The 19,706-nt window shown below is 45.6% G+C and overlaps 1 protein-coding gene across 4 annotated transcripts in view; it reads left to right on the top strand.

Annotated features, from left to right (window-relative positions):
- SUDS3 (SDS3 homolog, SIN3A corepressor complex component) overlaps positions 1–19,706 on the top strand; it is a 400,693-nt gene that overhangs the window by 122,063 nt on the left and 258,924 nt on the right. For all 4 annotated transcript variants that reach the window (XM_069619180.1, XM_069619179.1, XM_069619181.1 and 1 more), the window contains one exon: positions 13,954–14,110. In XM_069619180.1, coding sequence (XP_069475281.1) covers positions 13,954–14,110 — 157 coding nt within the window. The remainder of the gene's footprint in view (positions 1–13,953; positions 14,111–19,706) is intronic.

Raw genomic sequence — 19,706 nt, 5'->3', positions numbered from 1 at the left:
CCTGGCAATCTGGGAATGGAGGAGCCGGAGCGGCTGTGCCTGGGCGAGGTGACCGCCCGAGTAGGTGAGGAGCGGGTGCGCCGCGGGAGGCGAGTGGAAGGCTTTCTCCCTGCTGGCCCACCAGGCCCCGCCGCCGCGGCGCAATTCCCCCCCCCCCCTGTCCTCTCCCCCGGTGGCCAGCTGTGAAGGTTTCTGGGGAGGGCTGAGAGGCACCAGGGAGTAGTTGGACATATCCAGCCTTGACTTATTGGGCCCTAAGGACCCTGAGGACACAAAGAACCCGATGCCCACCAGGGCCAAGGGCAAAGCGTCGCGGTCTGGCCAGTGCATGCGAGACCGCACGGTTACCCTCCCCTCCATGTGGTCGACGATGGACACCAGGGATAACAGAGGGGACGATAATGGGCAACACAAGAAGCAGCCGGCCCGGGAGGGAGCGGGGGACTAGGAGCTTCTCACACGACAGGACCTTAGAGGCGAGATGCAGGCTCTAGGAGAAACCTTATCTAAAACGTTTAGGGATCAGTTTCAGTTAATGAGATCCGACTTGAATGTTGCATTGGGAGAGCTGAAACAGGACATGGCCCAGCTAGGGGAGAGAACAGACCTACTGGAAAGGGGTCTGCAGGAGGTGGAAAAGGATTCGACAGCCAACGGGGAAGCTATTGATCGTCTGGACCTGGCGACGTGCAACTTAGAAGCCCAAGTGGAGGACCTCAAAAATAGATCAAGAAGGGTCAATATCAGGGTGAAGCTTCTGCCGGAATCGGTAGGAGACAAGGACTTGAAGGGAGAAATCCAGAGACTTTTCATGGGACTTTTGGGTGAGGGGGACCCCGAAGCGATTGAGTTGGACAGGGTGCACAGAGGGGACCGGCTCTCCCGGGGACCTAACGCTAGGCCTCGAGACGTTCTGGTCACGTTTGCGAGGTATGCCCAAAAAGAGGCGGTCCTGCGCGCTGCGAGGCTCCAGGAACCAGTGAGCTACAAGGGTCAGGAGATCGCCCTGTTTCAGGACTTGGCAAACAGCACCCTAGTGAAGAGGAGGAATATGGGTCCTGCCCTCAGAGAGCTCACTGGAAGAGGCATTAAGTACAGGTGGACCTTTCCATTTGGGCTTGTGTTTGAGTGGGAGGGAGCCCAAAGGAGGGCTACTGCATTGCAGGAGGCGGCCAATATCATTCACTTGGACCTTGAGGATGGAGGGGGGCCGCCGGGCGAGCCCAGCCGAGAGCCTCGGCCCTAGGCGACGGTAGCAGACCGTGGGCATGGTCTACCGCTGGCGAAAAAACAAGGAAGAGAACGGGCCGGAGAGGTCCGCAGGATAGGAGAGGGGAGAATGCATGAGGGGAGGAGGAGGGAGCAGCGTCTGGGTTGGGATAATTTTGCAGCTTCGAACCGGGGCAGTTCTTAAAATGGGGGTGGTGGGGAATAGTCTGTTTACAGATGTGGGGGGGTGGTAGTGCACTTCTTGGAACACGCAAGGACAAGTGAGTCCGGGGAGGGGATTGGGGGGTTTCGGTGCACCTTCCAAGTTGGAGTCCGGAGGGCAGGAGGGAGCAGGGGGGGTTGAGGGGAGGCCGCCAGTGGGATGGAGATGGCAGCGTGTCCGTATGGGGAGGGGTTCTCCCCAAGGGAGAGCTGGAGGGGACACGAGGGGGGCCGAGTGTTGGGAGGGGCTGCCCCGCGGGTTTCGAACGGGACAGCAGGCACACGGCACCTCCTACAGGGAGTTTGGGAGCTCATATGAGGCCGATCTTCGTTTCCAATTGAAGTTGGGAGGCGAGGGGGGTGGGAAGGGAGGAGGCAGCGCGGGGGGTGGTCACAGCAGACAATGGGGAATGTAAGTCTCGAGTGGATAGTGGATGGGGGGGCCAACATGGACCGAGGGGGGGGGGGAAGCCCGAGCCCCATATCAGGAAGGCAGGGGGGGGGGATGGTGGCCGGGGTGCATCCGGGGAGTCCCGAAGGGCTGGTTCAATGGGGCGCCACATGTTCACACGCTGTTTTTCGGTGGCTAACGCATAATGTGAGGGGGCATAACTCCCCCCTCAAGCGTACGAAACTGGAGCAATTCACTAGATCCCACAAGCCAGATGTGTTGGCTTTGCAGGAAACCCACGTAAGGCGGCAAGATCAAGGCCGGCTTCACCTAAAGGGGTTCCCACAGATATGGTTTGCGTCTGGCCCTACGAAGAGGGGGGGCGTTGCCCTAGCCTTTGGAAAGGGGGCCCGATTTTAGGCTACAAGAGATTCTCAGTGATAGTAATGGAAGGTATATTATGGTGATGGGGACAATAATGGGTTCCTGCTACACTATTGCGTCGGTATATGCCCCCAATGTGGGCCCGGATCAGTTCCTGCGGGATACCTTGAGTGTCCTGGAGAAATTCACGAGGGGTCAAGTGGTTCTGATGGGGGATTTTAATTTGGCTTGTGACAGGAGTCGGGCCCGTTCGGGTCCGTTCCCGTCATGAAAGGGGAGGGGGGGGGGTGTGGTAGCCTCTCCTCTATTGAGGGAGAGGTGGGAAGAGGCCGGCTTGCGGGATGTCTGGCAGGTGCTACGGGGAGACGAGGAGGTTTCACCTTCCTTTCGGATGTTCACAGGACCCAGTCCCGTATTGATTATATAGCCGACCACAAGGTTGTGCAAATTAATCTGAGGCTTGGAAGGTGAAGGCCAGGGTTGTGGGGCTGGAAATTCCCGGGGGAGCTTCTGAGGGATCCTGTGATAAGTAAGGAGCTGGAGGGCAGGATTCGGGAGTTTTTTGTAAGGAACACCTACATGGACACGAGTTTGAGCACAAGATGGGACGCCTGTAAGGCTACTCTGAGGGGGGGAACTCATTGCATTAGAGGAGAGAAATAAAACGTTAAGGGGGCTGGAGGCTCAGCTCGAGAGGGAAGTCGAGGCTGCTAGAACCCGGATGTGGGACACCCCCACGAGGAAAGTATACAGGGAGTACATGCTTGCGGAGGGCCAACTTGGGATCTTAAGAACCAAGAAGGCGGAAGAAGCTATGTTGAGGGTTCGACAAAAATGTTTAGGCCAATAAGGCAGGCTCACTGCTAGCTCGACTCCTGAAGGGTCAGAGGGAACAAAGTAATACCGGCTATTAAACACCAGGGAGGTAGGAGGCTAACCCGAACTGATGAAGTAAAGGGGAGGTTGGTGGAGTTCTACGAAACCCTTTACTCTTCCCCGCCCCACTCCCACAGAAAGAGTTCTTAAGGAACTTACCACTCCCACAACTATCCAGAGAGGAGGGCGGGGAGCTGGGCCGACCCATTACGGAGGACGAGGTGAGGGCGACAATAGCATCCCTGCCCTGAAACAAGGCTCCCGGCCCCGATGGGTATCCCGCTTCCTTCTACAAAGCATTCTCCCATCTCTTGGTCCCGCATTTAACGCAGCTATTTAAGTCATTCGGCGCCGAAGGCGGAATCACCCCGACGATGGAAGAGTCTAAAATTATTCTCATTCATAAAGCAGGGAAAGATCTGGAGGAATGCACCTCCTATCGTCCCATTGCCCTCACCAACACAGAGGCAAACATTTTCACGAAGGTCTTGGCAAGGCGTCTGGAAAAACACCTACCTTCGCTAATTCACCAAGACCAGTCGGGCCTTGTAACGGGACGGCAAACTGCCGACAACATAAGGAGGTTCGCTCACCTGGTGGAGAAATCACGTACGACTGCCACTCAGGCGGTCCTTTTAGCACTTGATGCCGAAAAGGCGTTCGACTGGGGGGAGTGGTCGTTCTGATTTCATGTGATGGGGAGGATGGGACTGGGGGAGGGTTTCATAAACCTGGTCGCCGCTAATTATAAGAACCTGACGTCACGCATCATGGTTAATGGGGAGATGTCCCAGTCTTTTAGGCTCCAGCGGGGGACGAAGCAGGGGTGTCCCCTCTCCCTGTTAATCTACGCTATCTATCTGGAGCCACTCCTTCTGGCACTCCGTCAGGCAGAAGACATTAGGGGTATTACTTTTGGACGGAACCAACATAAAGTAGCAGCCTTCACCAATGTTATGTTGCTCACACTAACTAACCCAAAAGAATCCCTTCAAGCATGCATGGCCCTACTAACCACCTTCGGCGAAATCTCAGGCTTGCGTGTTAACCTCCAAAAGTGGGAATTGATGAATTTGTCTCTGGGGGTGTAAGAGGCGAGGGAGATGTCCCCGTTCAAGTGGAGCCCGTCCGGGTTGCGGTATTTGGGAGTAAAGATAACCCCCTCGTTGGCGGGCTGGTATGGAGCAAACTACGAGCCGATTCTCCTAGCAATTAAAAAAGATTTACGGCAGTGGGGAGCCCTGCCCATCTCCTGGTTGGGTAGGGGGGCAGTCCTTAGAATGGTGATCCTCCCTCAAGTACTTTATCTTTTCCAGGCTATCCCCTTGAGGGTTCCCGACAGTTTCTTCAGGAGGCTGGACCAGGTGACCAGGGAATTTGTTTGGGGGTGGGAAGAGATCCCGTCTGTCCAGGCAGTTACTTACGGCATCTAGGGAGAGGGGGGGAGGGGGTTTGGCTTTTCCCAACTTTCGCCGCTACCATGAAGCGGCACAGCTTTGGGTAATCAAGGAGTGGTTCTCGAAGGATTACCTGAAGCATTGGGTGAAGATGGATAGGGCAGTTGCCCGACACCACCTAGGAGAGGTCTTGTGGCTCCCACGTAGGCTGAGACCGTCCCATCTTTATTTGAGTGCCATCACTAAAAGTGTGGTTGACAGTTGGGATCGGGCGGTAGAGAAGCAGGGGATCACAACTTTCCCTTCGCCGTTTACTCCTCTCTTTAATAATGGGGACTGGAGAGGGGGGCATTCCTAGCATGAGAGCAGGTGGGAGTAGAACCTTGAGGGACATGTTCACTGGGGATGGTGTGAAAACATTTGAGGAATGCAAACAGGAGTTCGGCATGGGGGAGCGGGAGAGGCTCCAGTATTTCCAAAACAGGCACTGGGTTATGTCTGCAGAGGTCAGGAGGGCTGCGCCTAGAGATTTAACCCACTTTGAAAGGTTTGTAACAACCCATGAGGGATCTAAGGGGTTAATTTCAGATTTGTACAAACAGTTAGAGAGAACCGGCTCGAGTGTCAGTTGGGCCTACATGGAGGACTGGGGGCGGTACTCTGGGGTTCGAATTGGCCAGAGGGACTGGGCGAGGCTGTGGCGACCGATCCCTAAGGTTGCAAAAGCGATCCAGCTGCGGGAAAGCTGGTACAAATATTTGTATGGTTGGCATTACACTCCTGCCCGACTCCACGCTATGTATCCTGCTACCTCAGGGGAGTGCTGGAGGGGTTGCAGGGAAATGGGCACGGCTACGTACATATGGTGGGATTGCCCTGTTATACGACCCTTTTGGAGCGTAATCCTGCGTGCGCTTGCTCAGGCTCTGGGGGAGGGAGCTCACCAGGATCCCCGGGAGATCTTATTGGGGATAAGCAGGCAGGAGAACGAAGTGGAAAGGCGGGGGTGTACCAAGGCGAAAGTAATATTTACGTTGGCTGCTATGTACCTCATCGCCCACGGTCCCTACAGAGCAGGAATGGCTGAGGAAAATGTGGGACATGGTCTCATTGGAATGGGCAACGTATGCTGCCGACAACAAACTGGAAACCTTTTATGCGGATTGGAGGGAATCCTTGGAATACTTGAAAGGGGAATTCAGGGAACAATGGTGCCCCCAAAGACTTAAACTGTTGGACATCTTCAACTGAAAGAGAGGTTGGGAAATGGATGGAGGGAAGGACTACAGGGGCTGTGACGGTGGGGTTGTGGGGGAAGGAGGGGTTATTTCATTGTTGAACCTTATTTGTTTTTCTTTGTTAATGAAACAATAAAAAGAAGTTAAAAAAAATGAAAAAACTAGGTGATTGTCTATGTGACTAAAGAGTCACAGGAGCAGAGAGAAGGGGATATAATAGGTATCCTTTTGGCACTCGATTGAAGGTGGTGCTTGCCAATATCTCAGATTATAGAGTTTTGGGAGGGACACTAAGTATCTCTCTATCCTTATGATCTGTAGTTACTTAAGGATATAGACAAATAATCTTAAAGGAGGACTTTAAGGGTCCCCAGTAACACTGCCCATAAGGAGCTGTGTGCTGCAGTAGTAACACAGATGCCTTTTAAGAGAAATGGAGCAGACAGACTCCATAGTACAGGTAGATTACAAAGCATAGAGCTACAAAATACTGAGTCTACAAGAATGAAGGAGTGGGTGGAAAAAGGCTCCACTCATTCAGGATTAAAAGAACAAGTTCTTGAAGTCCAGCAAAAGGTGCTGGGGGTCTCGCTAGGAGTGGGGATGTAGGACACATTTTGGCAACAGTTGCCTAAGAATGGACCGCTCTAGTTTCTCTAAAATTGACATTTGTAAAAGCATTTAGTTCCATCCCATTTAAAACAATTGACAACACCTTAATTTTTATAAAATGTTAGCAATGGAATTAATGAGTAATCACAAAATATAATTTTCACCATCTGAATCAGAGGTACAAACTGTGGCCTTTTCATTTAGTAGCATTTTTTGGCCTTCATATGAACTTTCATTCGCGAGTAAAAACCTAAATAAAGTATTAACCTCCTTTACTCTAGTGTTGTTGATAGACCAAGTATAGCTTTTCTTATGCCGTTTATTCGTAATAGTTAAAAAAAATTTCTATTTCAAAGGATTTCAAATTAAGTTCTTCATGGTCATATAGGTCAATACTCGCTGAAGACCAGCCGGAGTAAAATCGAGGATAATCAAGCCATCTGCATATGCTATGCAGCTCTCTCATCTGTGCCAGTCTTGGAGAGTAGCTCTTCTAATCTATTCATTGTTCCCAAAGAACACATAAATATTAAACAGTGTAGGGGCCAAAACAAAACACTTTCTTACTCCTTTCTTTACTATTCTTTCTCTTGACGGGTCCCCTTCTAAATTCAGCCTCACGTTTAACTGTGCTTTTATCATAGAAAGGTTGCAGCATTTTTAACAGTGCTTGTTGCATCCTCCATTTTGACAATTTACTCCATAAGATTGTTCAATCTATGTTATCAAAGGCTTACGGTTGATCTAGCGCTGCATCATATAGTGTTCTCTCTGTTTTAATACCTGCCTGAGCCATACAGGACAGTAGGGTCAACCTGCTCAGCGTGGTACTACCTCCCTTTCTGTATCCCATACGTGCTGATTTTACCAATTGTCTGCCCACTTGATTACCTCTTTTAAAAATTATATTCACATGAATCTTTGCAGACACGTCTATTAAAGAGATGGGTCTGTAATTCAACAGGCTTTCCCTCAAACCATTTTTAAATATTGGAACTAAAATTGCTTGATTCCAGGATTAATGAAACACACAGAGTATAGAGGCTGCTCAATGTATCTGACCACAACGTTGGATGTTTTTTAAGACCGTCTGGATCACATGCTCTGTAATTTAAGTTCTTAATGATATTCTCAATTTCTACTCAAACCGATGGCTCCAATTTAGTGCCTCACTAGGATTCAAGTCACTATCAATCAAATTACTTTCATTTTGCACCCACAATTTAGCAGAAAGATGTTCTACCCAAAAATTCTCAAACACACAAAGCCTGCTTATTAATTTGATTTTCATATTTTAGATTCAGCTTCCACCACAATGACTTGACATTACTTTCGATTGCATTTTTTAGTAGTTCTTGATTGCAACTGATGTAACCTAGTAATCTATGATTTTTAAGCCAGGATTTAAACCTGTTTTTAAGTGTAGATACTTGCTTGTTCTTCAAATGTCATTTTTCACTGGATTGTATTACTCATTTCATATCCTTTCTCACTCATTGTTTCTTTAAACTGATCTCCTTGTCAAAGATGTATATTTTTATCCTCAACAAAAAAATGTCTTCCACCCCGGTGACACTTTGATCTTTCAAAATTGACGGTGTATGTGAGACCTCAGTTGGAGCACAAATGAAATCTCTCTGCTCCTCATCTATCCTTTTCCACCAATTCACCAGCAGGTTCTTTTTCTTACAACTGATATTCATAGCATCAAGTGATAAAAGCATTCCTTCATATAGATAGATCTTTTCTGGATTACTGTTTGGACAAATGCTATTAAAATCACCCACTATAGTAACTGGCTGTTTGTTTACTTTGCAATACCAGTCAATCAGTATGTCCTCAATTGCACTGATCGGTATGTCCTCCTCTACCCTCAGTGGATTAAAATAAACATTTATCAACAGCGAACTATCGTTCCCAGTCTGTTCCTCTGTAATAATGGTAGATAATACTGACTCAGACGAAGAAGGAAGTTCATTGAGCGTCTTTGAATACTTTTAACCGCTGTTAACTTCCCTCCATAGGGTCTCCAGAAAGGCACCTTTTTTTTTTTTTTTGCACCAACATCAAAAACCATAAACCCATTTTTAGTCTGCTTTCTATATAACCATGTTTCCTGTAGACAAACTTAATCGTATTTTGAAAAAATGTCACACATCTCCTTGTCAAGGAAACTATTATGCCCACGTGTGTTGTGGGATGATATTTTGTATACATCTCACGCATAGGTATTTTTTGTCTGTTGCAATGTGTTTGAACAAGGAGGAAAATAACCCCCAACTCGCTGGTTCAAAGTCCATCGTAACTTGCCTCCCACGCCATCACTCTCTGTGCATTTTATATTTAGACTAGCTTAACTACCCGGCTTTGCCCTGGATTTCAATTCTCAGATTTTTAAATCTCTGATTGGCAAGTCTCACTTCAGTTTCTTCAGCAGTTACATTCCTTCGTTGTTGAGCAGAAAAAATTCTCTGATCAGTAAGTCTTGCTTCAGGTTCTTCAGCACCTTCATTGTTCTGTCGAAAAGCATGTTGAATTCTATCAGCTTCATGGTCTTGAGATCTTCCTTCAGAATGTTGATCATGTTTCAGCTTTCGATGTTTTGTTTTGATTCAGGTGTGATTCAATACTGTTCTCTTTTCATGCCATTTCTGTACAAATATATTTGTGGGATTAAAGCATTAATGAAAGGAGAGAATACAGAAGAAATAAGTATTTTTGTTAAACATGGAACCTGATTCAAATCAACTGATTCAACCCTGTCATCTTGAAATTGTAGAAAAATTCCATTTGATGTCATGAGGGTGAAATACCTGCCCTTTACAAAATGTTGCAAAAGAAATTAATCACGTGTTGATGTTTCAGCTTCGATGCGCGATGAGAGCTTTCTACAAATGCCCTGTAGATGGCGGTCTAACACCACAAAACGTAATGCCAAAAATAAAAAGCAGAAAAAACAAAAAGATTAATTATCTCGAACGGGTATGACTCATTGACCCAGAAATGATTGCATTAATTCGGCAATGAAATATAGAATATTCCATGCAAAATCCATGACACCAGACCTCACTGTTCATGAGGAGTTACGTCCCCAAGAATGCCACATACAAACTCGCAAACAAATTTTGTGTGTATATATGTGTAGAATATATATATATATATATATATATATATATATATATATATATATATATATTTCTCTGTCAGTATGTCTGGCCTCACTTTCTTCTTCCCCCCTTTCTTTATTAGACTACTCAACGCAATCTAATTCTTTTTCATCAGCTCAGACTATTTAATGCTATGCTTTTTTAACACAGTGTGAGTGGAAATTAACTTGGCATTTACCCAGCCCCGATGGTCATATAAGTGAAAAACAACTAATGAAATTTTAACAAATAAAAAATGAAGACCAAGATAACTAATTTCTTTGTGTTGTTTTTGGGGGGGAGAGGGGGCTCCCCCCACCCCTGCCCAAATCCCCCCCTTTTTTTAGCAATACTTTCCCCCACCCCCAAAACCACTATTCCCACTCCCAACCCCATTTTCATTTTGTTCCAAAATTAGTTTTGTTTTGCTGTTTTTTCATTTCTTAAAATTTCATTAGTTTTCTATCCGAAATAATCACTGCTTACTCCTTAGAGGATGTGGCCATTAAGTCTGGTATCATGGAGAAAAAAAATGAAAGAATGTTTGCCCTGATCAATGGCAAATTTGTGTAATCCTGAACCAACAACTCAAAAGTCAATGATAGGCCTTTGGCAGAAGTATCAACCTCTTGTTTCTTATCATATCTAACTTGGTATCTAACCTTTTTTGCTGTGTGGTATTTTCCTTCTCACCTCATTCGTAGTTCTATCACGTTCCTTGCACCTCCCTTCACTATTGTCCTCAGTGGATTTTTTACCCCCATATCCAACTTCTAATTCATTGAGTACTAGACACCTTTTTGTTTGGTGCACTTGAACACAGTACTTAAATCTCCTCATCTACCACTGTACAGATGACCACTTCTATTACCTCATCCACATTAGTTATTGAGTATAACCATCTTCTTAAACTAGTTTGTTTTTATGATTTCTCCTTCTTGTTTTTCTCCCTCATACGTTTTAAGGTATTCTCTTACTACAATCAATATCATGACTTAACGACTTGTCAGGTACCCCCTCTTTTTCAATCACTTCCTCCGTTGTTGGACTGTCAGTTTCTACCACATTCTCACACCTACTCTCTACCTGATTCAACGTGCCATTAATCACCATCATTTCAGGCATTAAATTGGCAGATCTTTGTTTCAGGTTGCATTGTTTTATATTAAATGAATTCAAAATATGTCTTAAGAACTTTCGATTTTGTTTGGAAGTCCCCTTCATATTTTTCTTTTTCTCAACAATACCATTTGTCTGTATCTCCCTTCTCATGCTTACATTTTTGTTGTTTACCTCCACATTTAACTCCTGTGTCTCTGGTCTGTTCCCATTAATTGGACTTTCATTTGCCCCTTCCTCAGATCCGCGGTCATTCATTTCTACATTCATATTGGATTTCCTTCTTACATGTTCCACATGTCCACTCTCATTCGCTACAGTAGCATTCATCATAGTATTCCCAGTGAACATATTCATTAACATTAGTGTTTTAACTTGCGTAGCGTTCTGGAATTTGATATCACTTCCAGGACTACTGTGCCACACAATCTGATGAATCATTGCAACACTAAGTTCAATGCAATCAACGGCCTGCCCCCTATATCTGGTAAATTACCACTCTTTAGGTCTTGAGCCCCAAAACTTTTGTACTGGGGTGGTCTTTCCTCATTTCCTAAGAATTCAACCTTCTGCTGTGTTTGATTAATATTGCATGTTATGTCGGATATGTCTTCAGCTAAACTATCACATGGTGTCAAACAGTCTATGCGACACACTTCATGTGGTTGATGGTATTTCTAGTGCTTGAATCCCCTCCTCTAAACTTATGCAAACATTTGTTAATGGCATGCTCGCTCTTCATTCTATTTTTGTAAGCACCGGACCAGATCCATCTAAACCTTCATAGAAGTCTTTTCTAACTTCTATCATCATTGAATCGGGGATAGACTGAATTGATGTTGCTGCTTGACTATATGATTTAGATTGGACATGTGGCAAAACAGGTTTTTTTCCCCCTTTTCCCATATTCTCAAAGTTTGCCTTCTCTTTTTGTATATTTGAAATCACCTCATCAAGTGGAGTATCATTGCCACGCCTCAAATCTTTTTCCCCCTTCTCTTAGTCATATTCAAACAATTATGAAGGAGTTGCCTTTTGTTAAGATTTATAAAATGTTAACCTCACAAACTTTTATTACCGACATAAAACAGCACTGAATTAACTAAACTATTTGTCAGTCAGGTGCTAACCAATCAATACCTCACACCCTTAAGGTGTACCAGACGGCCCTACCTTAGTGACGGTCATTCAATTATGACACAAACCAATTACACCCAACAACTAGTACATTCGTCGCCGACCAAGAAGAAGTCACTCAGATCACCAAGGTCCAAACCGCTACCTCTGGTGTTTGAGACCCCCTGCTTCACGCTTCTTGATTTAAATTAAGCAACTTTGCCCACACACACCGCAAATTACATTTCTGTTGCATGTACTGTCACTGCTTGCAGAGGGCGCTCAGTCTTCCAGAATCCAGAAGCCTATCTCTGGTGACTGGAATCCCCTGCTTCACGCTGCTTGATTTATATTAGGTGGGTTTGCCCTCACTTTTCACCAATTTATTGCTTTAACGTTGTACTATCACTGCTTGCAGAGTGCATTCAGTCCACCAGGGTCCAGGTGGCTGCCTCTGGTGATTGGGGTCCTCTGCGTCACTTTAGTAGTTTTATGATTGGCAGATTAACCCACAATTCTCACTTGTTTTTGGGGTAACATGAACTATCTCAGCAAAATAGCTATTGCTTCCATCATAGTTTTTTAAACAAAATGTGACGGCGCTCAGTTCATCCTTCTGTCAGAGTTGATTATAAGGTGTGTGGCACAGTGTGTCCCAAGTCTGAAGCTTCTTTTTGTAAAAACTAAAGGGGTTAAAAAAAATAAAATAAGGTGTGATTGGGGCCTCCGGCAGTAAACCACAGAGACTCGTGCGGCTTCTCCGAAATAGTACATAATTTCTGACAGTTTGAAGTTTAGGAAGTCTGGCTCACAGAACCAGCTGCTGCGCATCACCTCGCATTAGCTCGCACACCTTCAGTAATTATGGTTTGATTTCCAGATCCTGGGCAGACCCGCCTCCATACGCTTGAGCCCAGGAGCCACAGGAACACAAGAACACTTGCGCCTCACTCCACCACGCTCAGCCAATGGGGAAAGGTTTTGTAGAAAGGGCTCATCCTTTCTGCAATTGAAGTGAAGAAAAGACTGTTCCACTCCAATGTAGTATGGGTCAATGCAGTCTCAAGAACACTTGCGCCTCACTCCGCTAGTGGGTAAGGTTTTGCAGAAACGGCTCCTCCTTTCTGAAGGAACCTGTGTTAAAAAAAGGCAACAAGGTTTTAATAGTTCTGCTTTTCCCCAATGGAAGTGACGGGCTCCAGCAAATGCTGCTTGTAAGGCGATCACTGCAAAGGCGATCACTTCTCCATATCACCTTTGAATTTTGAAGGACCAATTGATGCCCACGAACTTGATGGTTCTGCATCTCCATGTTCAGAATGCCAGTGGGATGACCATGGATTTCTTAGCTCTCCAACAATCACATATCTGTCTTTACCCACAACTTCATCTTCATGTAGTCCTCTTATTTGTTTTTTTTAACTCGGACCGATATATTTTACTCTTGCGAATGTAGTGTGTTTTAGCTGGTATTGCTCAAGTTGAATCGCCTGCGACCAAATTGGCCAAAATTGTTTGGGGCCATTTGGACTGAAAATCTATGTGGGTGGTGTGCATGGGGGTAATAAATAATATAAGGGAATTGGGCGTGGGACTGCAGAGGGTTTCCCCCCGCATATATTTTCGGTCAAAACTGCATCAAAAAATTCAGCCAAATCGGCCACGTGCAACTTGATATGAGCAATTCATATACATCCTTTTAGCTACCCTATCTGGGCAATCTTGATGGGGAATTTGCATAGACTATTAAAGTCTCATGAAATGTTTTTTCGTGTGAGATGCAGCCAGAGCTGCTCTTTCTTTACGTTGCCCAGTTCCTGGACTGCTTCTTTAAGACCTTCATTGTCACTGAGTGGACTATAGAAGTGAGGAATTATTTTTTCCTCTGATTTCCAATCTTCGTCTAAAGATTGATATAGGTTTGTAAGTGGTGGTCTGACCTAAATAGTGAAGCCTGTATGATGCAGGATATGTGTCAAAGTTGAGTCCATACACCTTTTAATTTTCTTATGTGCATGATCTTGCTTAGGTCTTATAGTTCTCTGCAGGAAAAGCATGATCTTGAATTTGAAGTGAATAGTTATAACAGGTAAAGCTGTTTGATTTTATCCAACTAGGGTTCTGAGATGCATTTTGTCCAAAGCAGTATCTCTGTGTGCCCAAATAATAATAAATATTGCTCCATAACCCACATCTGCTCACAAGCCAGCTATATTTAGAAGTTAATTCTATTTTTGCCTTAGACGGAGCAGGTGGAAAGAAATTACATTAAAGAGAAGAAGGCTGCTGTCAAGGAATTTGAAGATAAGAAAATTGAGCTGAAGGAAAATCTAATTGCCGAATTAGAAGAAAAGAAGAAGATGATTGAGAATGAAAAGCTGACTATGGAGCTGACTGGAGGTAAGTGTCCCAGGGACCCTTTGTCACACTTTTATGGTGGATGTCACTCTGGGTCACTTGACCGTTATTGTATTAATTACTCTTAAAGGTGGGTATCTATAAACTTGCTTATCTGATTTTGCAGTGACAAAAAGACTGGATTATGGACCCACTTGGTTTACAAGTGGAGCCCTCTCAAACATTCAGATCAGGGATGTAGACGCCACCAATGCTAGCGTTAACGGATCCTACCACCCTGCCAGTAGTAACCCTGAAAGTCTGTGTCTTAAATGAATTAACCTGCTCCTAAGCGAAGACATGCTCTACATGGACTTCAACATTGTGTATATCTACATATACACTTAACAATCACTTGTGATAGAAAGTACCTTTTGATTTGTGTTTGGATCCTCTCATTACCATTGTTTAACCCTTGTGTTTGACCACTTTTCTGCCACAAGCAAATTCATTATGGTTTCAACACATCTCGGGGTCCAGGAAAAAAATCTGTTTATTCCTACATGGACTAGCTGCTTGGAAGTTCGTGCAGGGCAGCAAAGATGACCAAGTTGTTTTGGCTGTTTATAAAGAAATGACTGTAGAAATATTTGAAATTTTTGTGACAAATCCAGGGAATTTGTCCCTTCCCACCAACAGGGAGCCACCCCCTTTGGGACTAGGGAGGTGAGCCCGCTATGTGATGCCGTCCATAGGAGTCAGGACAAGCGAGATCCCACTTGGGGTGACTCCCCCACCCCTCAGGGGGACACAGCATGCCCAAATCAGGGTTACATAACACCTCCTTTCCACTGTAAGAACCCAATGTTTGTTTGTTATATGGGAATTAAACCTGCTAATAATATACCCAGCCTCCTTAAAATTGATTGTTTGGATACTGACCTGTACCCGTTATCGCTTCGTAGAAGAACTGATGACAAAGGATTTCCTTTCTCCACTCCAGTAAGGTACTTTAAACCAGCAGGAAACCAGCCGAGAGAGGATCTACCGGAGAATGCGGAATGGGGCCTGTTTGGAGAGCAGGGAGGCGGTCCCTCTAATGAAAAACAGAGTGACACAGAGATTGTGGTGGGCGGAGACTGAGGGCTCTGTGAGAAGCACTGACTCTTTGACGTATGCCCCACCCATGCAGGGGCTACTGAGGCAGAATGCGAGCGCAGAAGCAACCAGAAGTACTGATGTCCCGTTGTATAGAATTCGAAGTCCTGAAAAGAACGGCGGCACAGCCGACTGCAGACTGAAGACAAGTCAGTACCTAGTCCCACCACGAAAGGAAGGTACATGGCTATAGATGGGGGCTGGTTGGAGGGCAGTGAATCTGCAACCAAACAGGGCTGAGTAGCTTGTAGCCACCCCTGGGGTTGAGAGGGTGTGAAATAAACTTATCGAACAGGGCTTAAAGGCTGAAAACCATTCACAGGGGTGAAAGGCACGCACTAAAAAGGGCTGAATAAGCCCATAGCCCACCGGGGCCTGAGAAGTGGAAGACCCTGAAAATGAGATAAAGAAACCTATCTAACATGTTTGAACTAGCCCATAGCCCACCCAGGGTTGAGAAAGTGGATACTCCATAAGAGGCTGAACGAAGAGACCGATACAGCAGGGCTCAGCAGGCCCGTGTCCCACCCGGGTCCTCCCTTTGAGCCGTTGCACAAACAAAGCGGACATAAAATTCCTCTCCTGCAAGACTGCCTTTTTGGTCACAATCACCTCTGCCAGGAGGGTTGGCGAGATCCAGGCTCTGTCATGCAAACCACCCAAACTGGTGTTCTACAAGTCCAAGGCTGTGTTATTAAGAAACCCTACATTCATGCCCAAGGCCCCTTCGTCTTTCCATCTTAATAAATCCTTGGTCCTACCTGTCTTCTTTGCTTCACCCTCTGCTCCGGCAGAAAGCTTGCTTCATTCACTGGATGTCATGTGGATTTAGGAAGTATTATGTTGCCTGTAACAGACAAATCCGCAAGTCCCCTCTGTTATTAACGGCCTTTGGTCCTATGGTTGTGGGTAACGGGCTGTCCAGGTCTCCCATCTTCTACTGGCTGTCGGCTTGTGTTTAATACTGCTGCCACATCGCTTACAGTCCGCTTCTTGGGCAACCTAATGCAAACTCAACAAGAGCAATTTCTTTCACTACCTCCTTCCTGTGTCCTGCTGCAGGATGGCCACGTAGAGGTCTGTCCACATCTTTAGGAAAGTCCACTGTGTGGACAGGGATTCCGCTGAGTAATTGAAGGTCGGACAAACTGTGCTTTGCTGTCTTTTTGCATAAAGTGACTGTTACCTTTTTATGGAGAATTTTCAGTCTCTGTGCCAATTCCCTTTAACCTGAGAGAACCCCAGCACTTTTGCTGGACTCTGGACTTTTTTGATTTTAAACTCCTGAGTGAGTGGAACTTTTTGCCACTCATTCGTTTTCTATGACTGGGATTTTTTATTCTCTGCTGGCTGTTTTAGAATACAGCCTCTTCGCTTTACTTAGTTACACACAGCACCCTCTGTGCACTGTCACTGGGGAGTGCCTTGGACTTCTCTTCAATGTTTAATTACATTATCTTGTAAGAACTACAGTTCCCAAGAGTAGTAAGATAATGTTTCTTACGTGCCCTTCTCTTTATGGGTCCAGCGCACACCACCTTATGTGGGGTGCTTGGCGGGTGGGTGGTTACGTTGTAACTCCTCCCACACATCAATTAACTTTCTATTACAATTGACTAACTTAAATGGCTGGTGCAGTGGTTTCTTTTTACTACCTTTTGTGCAGGTCACTGACAGGCTGATTCCTCAGCTGCAGTACAGCACCATGTATCCATGTGTGACCATTTTCTCAAAATGGTCCCTGTCTTCTTTTTTTTGCCATTTTACGTTTCCCAGTTCCTTCTGGGCTTTTCTTCTATCCTTTAGAGTAGAATTGAGTCCTTTGTGAGTTTTGCCTTTGGCAGGCTTCAGCACTGAAGCAGGCCCAGGTACCAGTGACTGAGGAGGCAGGAAGTGAGAGAGGAGCCAGAAACTTCACTGTCCTTTGTTTGTAGGTGTGCCTGACTGAAACCTGTTCTAACTGGGTGGCTGGCTGTCTCGGAGGACAGCTGTTGGGGAGAATTATCAGAAATATGCTAATTCCTCTCTACCTTAGAGACCCCCAGCAACTTTGCTGGATTTTGAGGATTTGACTTTTTAACCTGGAGAGAGTGAGACCCATTTTCCCACTCTCATATATATTTTAATGTCTTTTTGAACTCTGTTTCTTTTGGTTGTGGAGTATGACCAACTCCATAGGCATCATCTTTTTACATTTTGTCACACAGCACCTTAATTGCAGTGGCAGAGGGAAGTGTTTCAGATTCCCCAAGGTTTAAATACCTTCTCTTAGATAAACTACTGTTTTCAAGAGCAGTGAATTGAAATTGACTTTATTTACACGTGTAACTTTCTAGACCCAGCACACACTATCTTACAATAGGGTGCTGGAGGGATTACTTAGTATCCCCATTGTCTAGTTTCTCCTCTAACAGTTTTATGTTACCCTTTCTACAATTAATGGCTGATGGCAGTGGTTTACTTTTAACTACCATTGGGAGTTTTTACCACGGGCTGCGTTCGCAGCTGCAGTAAAGCTCCCATGGGTGCCCATTTTGTCAAAATGGCCATGGTCTTCTTTTTTCACCATTTCTTGTTGTAAAGGTCCTTCTTGAGATTTACTCTGCGCACCAAACCAGGTTTGGTCCCTTTTTTAGTTTGGTCTTTGGCAGGATTCACGAGTGAAGACCGCCTTTGGCTCCAGTATGTCTGGCAGGGCCTGGAAGAGAGGGAGGTACCCTGTGCTTAATCCCCTTGGTTACAGGAATACACCCAAAGGTGATTGGTCGGCTGGCTGTCCGGCAAGGACAGGCACCCTGCTGTGTGATTGACAGCTGAGCTGGAATGAATGGGAGAAAGCTGCATAAAAGGCGAGGCATTTTGGCTTGGAAGGCAGAGCCGACCACTGTACCGTTGGTTTGCCCTGTGAAGCCTTGGTGCTGTGCTGAAGCTCTGAATTTTCCTCGACTACAGAACTCCTGCAACTGCCGACTTCTCCCTTTGGGTTGGTGGGACCAATCAACCCCAAAGCGAACTCGTCTGGACATCCTCTCGGACACTTCCATTGCTGCTGCAGGAACCGATAGAGGGACACCAGAATCGAGTGTCTTTTTTTAAGTCGTACCCAAGCTACAGGAAGATCCTCCAGACTCCCATGAAGCAGGACTGACCAAGCCTCAGCCACCTCAACAGAGTGCTGGACCCCAGATGTGAGGAAAGTCCATAAAGGTATCCGAGAACTGCGGTGAAGCTCAAAACGCGAAGTGCTGCTGATCTGAAGTTTGCCTATTGCTGCCGCCGACCTTCAATTCGTAGTGCAGGAGTCCCCAGACGTCCTCCCTCTTGTCCCCACGACTGAGGCCCAGGAACAACAGGCTCTGCAGACCTACACTGGAACAGAAGCCAAGTGGAACCAAGTTCTTCAAACTAAAGGTACTGTAAAACTAAGGGGACTTACCTCTTGTTGTCGTGTAGCCTTGCTAGCTCTGAGTTGAGACTTGTCTTGGTTGCTTTTGCAGAGTTGCTTGCAGCTTTGCCGCTCGAAAGCCTCCCAGCTTGTGGGCCTACAGCGATTTCATTTTATATAAAGACTTGTAAAACATTGTGCAAGACTTTCTTGCCTGCAAGAAGTGCTTCAGATCACCTAGACTTTTGTTCAATTAACATTTGGCTGTCCTGGCTCCCTGAAAGACTATTTTTACCTCTGACTTGGTGCTTTAACTTCAAAAAGTACTTATGTGCTTAAGAATATTTGTTAGCCATTGTTTTATTCCCTCATCTTTTCCTTTTGACACAAACCTCAGTATTGCTCTAAATGTGCCAGTGATATATCCATGTCCACAGTGCCCTAGTTATTTAAATCACCTCAGGGTCTAGGAAATGTCTGTGTGCCATCCCCAATGGTTATCTACTGATTTATTGAAACTGAGTGTGTACTCGTGAAGTGTATCATTGTTACATATATCGCTTGCTTCAAAAGAAGGCTTATTCAACTGACTGTTAAATGAATAAATAATTGTTTAATCAAGAAACTTTGAAAGTGCTTGTTTGGATACTTGTCACTGTGAATCTCTGTGTGATAACCCTAAAGCTTACATTGTCCCATTTTGAGATAAGCCTGGCTGCTCAGTCACTCTACCAACTTGTGTAGTACATGCTTTTACGAAAGGTTGGGTTAACTATTGCCAAGAGGACAAAGATGGTGCAGTCTCCCACAGGGTACTGCATACAATCTTGCCTAACACAGATGTTGACACATTTTAGAAGCTGCCACACTTGCCAGATCTCTGATAAAAGTGGTACCAAGAATGTGGCACCTTTAGTAGCCACTCCCAATGGCGGGAGTCCCTTTTTTAAGAGGGTGGGGATTGGCATTGTTGGTCACGTAGACCCTCCAACCTCCTCAGGCAACCGATTTATATTGGTTCTAGTAGACCATACTACTAGATACCTGTTTGGAAAGACTGTATGTAGTAACACTTGGGGAGACAATACAACCCTTGTCCTCTTGGTATTAGGTAAC

This window comes from Ambystoma mexicanum, chromosome 10 (genome assembly GCF_040938575.1).
Source record: "Ambystoma mexicanum isolate Mex_15411 chromosome 10, UKY_AmexF1_1, whole genome shotgun sequence".
NCBI classification, from domain to species: domain Eukaryota; kingdom Metazoa; phylum Chordata; class Amphibia; order Caudata; family Ambystomatidae; genus Ambystoma; species Ambystoma mexicanum.
Note: the sequence above shows the minus strand (reverse complement) of the source record. Positions and strands in the feature narration are given on the sequence as shown.